Here is a 5,136-nt window from a genome sequence, read left to right as displayed (position 1 = left end):
AGGGGCCCGGCGTCGCGGTGGCGGGGCTGCCCGGCCGGAGAAGCCGCCTCCAGTTACCCAATTACCGACTGTCAATCCCGCCGCCCCTCCCCCCACCCTCCCGGGGGTGGCCAGGGCCCCGGCCCTCCCCCCTGCTGCGGACCCACCTAGCATCCCTCTGAGCTTCTACCCCCGAGAGCCGTGGAACAGCGAGGGGAGGGGGCTGAGGATGTCGATCACTCCCCATTACCCCCGCACCTGTCTCTCCATCCCCCCCCCTTTTTTTTTGTTCCCGACCCCCCTCCTGGGCCGTAGGCTCCCTTCAAGCCTTGGTCTCCTCCGTCTATACAATGGGAGAGAGCAAAGAGATTTGTGCACCCGGCCCACTTCACCCACAGAGCCGGATCTCTGGACTGGAGGCTTGTGGAGAGCAGTTCCAGGTGACTTAGGGGACGGAGTTCTCAGACCACCATCTCCCTCTCCCCAGGGGCCGCCTTAGGGACCCCCCCCCCCTTCCCGAGGGGAAAAAAAAAAAAGCCTCCTCCTGCCCGGAGGCGTCTCCTTCGAGCCGGCGCCGGCGCCAGTCCGGGTCTGCACGGCCTCGCCCCAGGCAGTTCGGCCCGTTGGTCTGCGAAGGCCACGCCCGGGAAGGGGACGCCCCCTCCCCCTCTCCGGAGCCGCCAGCCAGGCCACCTCCACCAGGTCAGGCCGTCCTAAGCGGCCTCTTGTCCGAGGCCCAGGTGCCCACGGGGGCCCTGTAGTTCCTGCCCCTCACCGATCCTGCTGTCCCGCAGTAGTCCTCCCACCCCAACCCCTACCCCCCGCTTAGCCAGAGCTCCAGCTGGGGGAGGGAACGGTGTCGGTAGGTAGTTGGACTCCCATGGCCACGTTCAGTGGTAAAGGAGGTGGGATCCGAGAGAGTGGAAGGGCTGGGGTCCCGGGGAGAGGACACCCAAACACCCAGAGGGTGCGCGGCCCAGGCTCCCGGGGAGGGGGCCCAGTTGGAGGTTAGTTACTGGGAAGAGGGCCCGGAGGTTAGGGGAACCAAGAGTGTCCGCAAGAGGGGGCGCACAGTCGGCCCGCGGGGTGCGGGCCCTGGGGGGAACGTCGGCAGCAGGGGCCGCCGGGAGGGCGCGGGGAGGAGGCGGGCAGGCGCAGGGGGGCAGGCCCGCGGGTCCGTCCGGGAGTCCAGGGGACCGGGAGTTGCGGGCGCAGCCAATGGGGGGCGGAGGCTGGGCGGCGCGCGGCGCTGATTGGCTGGCGTGGGCTTCTTAGGCGTGCGCGGCCCCCGCTTCATGTCTGTGCAGGAGTCGCGAGCTGGCGCCAGGGCGGCCGGAGGATGCCGAGGGGCCGGAGCCGGGCGGGCCGGAGGCCGAGGCGCGCGCTGACCCCCGCTCCCACCCCGTGAGCCCCGCCATCCGCCCGCCGCGCCGTCCCTGAGCCCGCCGCCCCCCGGGCTCCCGCCCGTGCTGCCCGCTCCGAGGCTGCGCCCCCCTCCCGCGGCGCTGCGTGTGTAAGTTTGGGCTTCGAGAGCGGGCCGGGGGCCTGGGGCGCGCCGGGCTCTGAGAGGTCACTGCGGGGGCCTGGGCCCTGCGGGCCAGGCTGCGTGTGACCGCTTTGGTGTGCCTCGGTGAGAGGTCCTGCTCGTGTCGCCGGGGAGTCCGCGCGGGGGGTGGGGGTGGGCTGGCTCTGGGCTCGTGGGGCAGCGTGTGTGTTTGGGGAGGCGAGGTCAGTCCGTGTCAGCGCCAAGTGTAGTTCTGTGCGTGTCGCTAGCATCGTGTGCCCCCGTGGGTGCTCGGGCTCCTGTCTTCAACTTCCAGTCGGTGTTTATGTGTTTGTGTACAGGGCTGGTGCGAGGGCGGGGGGTGGGGGGGGGGCGGTGAGCGTCTGGCTGAAGTGCGACTCTGCGCGTTTGTTGGGGCCGCTGGTGTCGGTGCTTGGCCCCGCGTGTGACCCCGTGCGCACAAGTGCGTGGCTCCGGGCCCCGGGTCACCGTGGGAGAGTGCGTGGCTGAGCCGGCTCCTCCACCCTCCTTTCGTTTTGAGCTTTGGGCTTTCCTCCCAGCCGGGACCGGTCTGCGGCTGAACTCGGCTGGGGCGCAGCGGCGCGCGGGACGCCGTGTGGGGGGGCTTTGGGGGTGTCGGGCCGTGGGGGCGCCCCTCACGCCCCCTTCCGTCGTGCAGGGACGCCGCCACCGCCTCCGCCCAGGTCCCGGGCCTCCGCCGCCGGCCATGGAGGCGGCTCCGGAACAGCCGCGCTGGATGGCGCACCCCGCCGTGCTGAACGCTCAGCACCCAGACCCGCACCACCCGGGCCTGGCGCACAGCTACATGGAGCCCGCGCAGCTGCTGCCCCCCGACGAGGTGGACGTCTTCTTCAACCACCTCGACTCGCAGGGCAACCCGTACTACGCCAACCCGGCCCACGCGCGGGCGCGCGTCTCCTACAGCCCCGCGCATGGTGAGCCGGGGCCCGCGGGTGACTGGGAGCCCAGACGCCGAGCGCCCGGCGCGGGAGGGGACGAGGCCCGGCTGCCTGCTTCCCGGATGTGGGATCCGCAGGAATCGGAGCAGCTGAGAAATCGGGCCGGGAAAGGAGCGGGCAGCGGCCTCTTGGGGAGGGTCTGGGCCCCGTATGGCTTCTGCCCGTCTCCAGCTGGCCTGTGAGGGTTTCCTCCAGGCTTGTCCGGGGGTCCTTGTGTGCCACTTGCCCTAACCCTCCGGACGGACATTCCTGACTATTGCCGGTTGGGGGTGTTACATTTCTGGTTTTCTTTGGGGAGGGTCACTTGGCTGTGGGGAGTTGTGGCCCTGTGTGTCCGTGTCCCGGCTCGGCGCAGCCCCGCGCACCCTGACCCCTCTCCCTCCCCACCGCAGCCCGGCTGACCGGAGGCCAGATGTGCCGCCCACACTTGTTGCACAGCCCGGGGCTGCCCTGGCTGGACGGGGGCAAAGCAGCCCTCTCCGCGGCCGCAGCACATCACCACAACCCCTGGACCGTGAGCCCCTTCTCCAAGACGCCGCTGCACCCCGCAGCTGCCGGAGGCCCCGGAGGCCCCCTCTCTGTGTACCCGGGGGCAGGGGGTGGGAGCGGGGCAGGCACTGGCAGCTCTGTGGCCTCCCTCCCCCCCACTGCAGCCCACTCGGGCTCCCACCTCTTCGGCTTCCCGCCCACGCCACCCAAAGAAGTGTCTCCCGACCCCAGCACCACTGGGGCTGCCTCCCCAGCCTCCTCCTCCGCAGGGGGGGCTGCGGCCCGGGGGGAGGACAAGGACGGCGTCAAATACCAGGTGTCACTGACGGAGAGCATGAAGATGGAAAGTGGCAGTCCCCTGCGCCCAGGCCTGGCTGCCATGGGCACCCAGCCTGCCACACACCACCCAATCCCGACCTACCCCTCCTATGTGCCGGCCACCGCCCACGACTACAGCAGCGGGCTCTTCCACCCCGGAGGCTTCCTGGGTGGCCCGGCCTCCAGCTTCACCCCTAAGCAGCGGAGCAAGGCGCGCTCGTGCTCAGGTAAAGGCAGGGCAGGGCCAGGGACCTAGTGGACGTGGGGACGGTTTGTGCTTTGCGGGGGGAGGGGGCCGTGATATGGGAGATGGGGCAGTGTCGGTGTCCTGGATCCGGGATGGGTGACGTCCCTCTCTAATGGCCCCCGGCAGATCTTTGAGACCCCAGAACGGGGGACAGGGGACCCTAGAACTTCTGCCCTTAAGTGTTCCTGGTGGCCCCAAAGTTTATTGCCCTTCCCCACTCCTCACCCTCCCCTCCAAGGTTGGCCACTGCCCGACCAGAACACACAACGGGAATCCCCCCTTCCCCTCCCTGAGTCTTAAGTGAAAATTCGAGCAGCCTCATGACTTAGCATGTGACAGAATGCAATATTGCAGGTGAGAGCAGTGAGGCGGTGTATACGTGTGTGTACATGTGTTTGTGAGCGTGTGTGCGTGCTATGGGTGCACTCAGCCCTTCCCAGAGGCTCCAGACCCTTAAGGAATCTGGATCTCCGACTTCATCAGTCGGGGGTCTTGGGATTTTCGACGGCTCCCAATCTTCTTGGGAGATTCCCCCCCACCCCCCAGGCAAAATTCCCAGGACCTGATGCCGCTCCCTGCCCCATGGCACGTCCTTCACTCTCCCTCCCTGAGGGCTGGAGTGAGGGGAAGGAGCTGTAGGTGCCTCTGCCCCTCTGCTGTGGGAACTGGCTGGGACCGGGCTGGGTTGTCCAGGCATGCGGCTGCAGAGCGGACGCCGCCGCTGTGGCTGGTGTGGGGCTCCTGCTCTCCACACCTCCTTCCAGTCCCTTGGAGACGGGGAAAGGGAAGATTTTTAAAACTTTTGCTGCTGAGTCCAGAAACCGCCTTTTCTTGCCCGTATGGGCTGCCAGCTTACTTTAAACTAAATGGGGAGAAATGTCCGGGGTAACAGCAGCTGTGTGGCTCCACCCTGCCGCCGCCAGTGCCCACTCCGGTCCCACCTCGGGGCCCTGTTGTGCTCAGACCAGCTCGCTTGCCTTTAATTAGTTCTTTCTCCCAAATTTGTTTTACATTCTATCCGAATTCCAGATGGCCCTTTAACAACAACAAAACAAAATACCACCACCACCAGACCAAGGTCACTTAGCCTACTCAGCCTCAAAAAAACGAAAGGGCTTATTATTTATTTCATTTTAAAGAACAGCAACTTCCACCCCGGTCCAGGGCCTCGGCGGAAGGCAGGGAGGTGGGGGATTGAGAAGGAAGTGACCGTGGACGGAGGGACGGAGAACAGAAAGACGGGGCTGAGGACACAGGACGGGGAGCGGGGACGCAACTGGGGAGAAAGGACAGGGACAGAAGAGGAGAGGGACTAGAAGGGGGCCGAGTCCTCCCGGCCCCGCCAGCTAGAGCTGGCGATTCGTGCCCCGCCCCATTGCTGTCGACAAAGTTTGCTGTAAATACCCTCTCCGGGCCGTGCTGAGGATCCCTGGGGCCCTGGCCGCAGTCCTCCCTCCCGCCCCATTCCCCTGCCTTAAGCTACTCTCTGAATCCCACCTCCGGGCTCCCTCTTCCCGCCAGGCTGGAACTAAAAGTCACACCCTGAAGCAGCCTGGCTGGCCCGCCAGCCCCCTCCGGTGACTTTGTCGGTTGAACAGGCTGGTGTCTCCCGCCCCCCG

General features: G+C 67.1%; 1 protein-coding gene across 2 annotated transcripts in view; it reads left to right on the top strand.

The window, feature by feature from the left end:
• The first annotated feature begins 1,293 nt into the window (after positions 1-1,293).
• Positions 1,294-5,136, top strand: part of GATA2 (GATA binding protein 2) — a 6,821-nt gene continuing 2,978 nt past the window's right edge. The window contains exons 1-4 of one of the 2 annotated variants that reach the window (XM_007465274.1): positions 1,294-1,488; positions 1,581-1,585; positions 2,163-2,439; positions 2,856-3,497. In XM_007465274.1, the coding sequence (XP_007465336.1) occupies positions 2,211-2,439; positions 2,856-3,497 (871 nt within the window). In that variant the 5' untranslated portion in view covers positions 1,294-1,488; positions 1,581-1,585; positions 2,163-2,210. Of the gene's footprint in view, positions 1,489-1,580; positions 1,586-2,162; positions 2,440-2,855; positions 3,498-5,136 lie in introns of those variants that run through there. The other variant, XM_007465275.1, reaches the window with a different exon arrangement.

Source organism: Lipotes vexillifer, unplaced genomic scaffold (genome assembly GCF_000442215.2).
Source record: "Lipotes vexillifer unplaced genomic scaffold, Lipotes_vexillifer_v1.1 scaffold1115, whole genome shotgun sequence".
NCBI lineage: Eukaryota > Metazoa > Chordata > Mammalia > Artiodactyla > Lipotidae > Lipotes > Lipotes vexillifer.
This window is presented reverse-complemented; position numbering and strand designations above follow the sequence as displayed.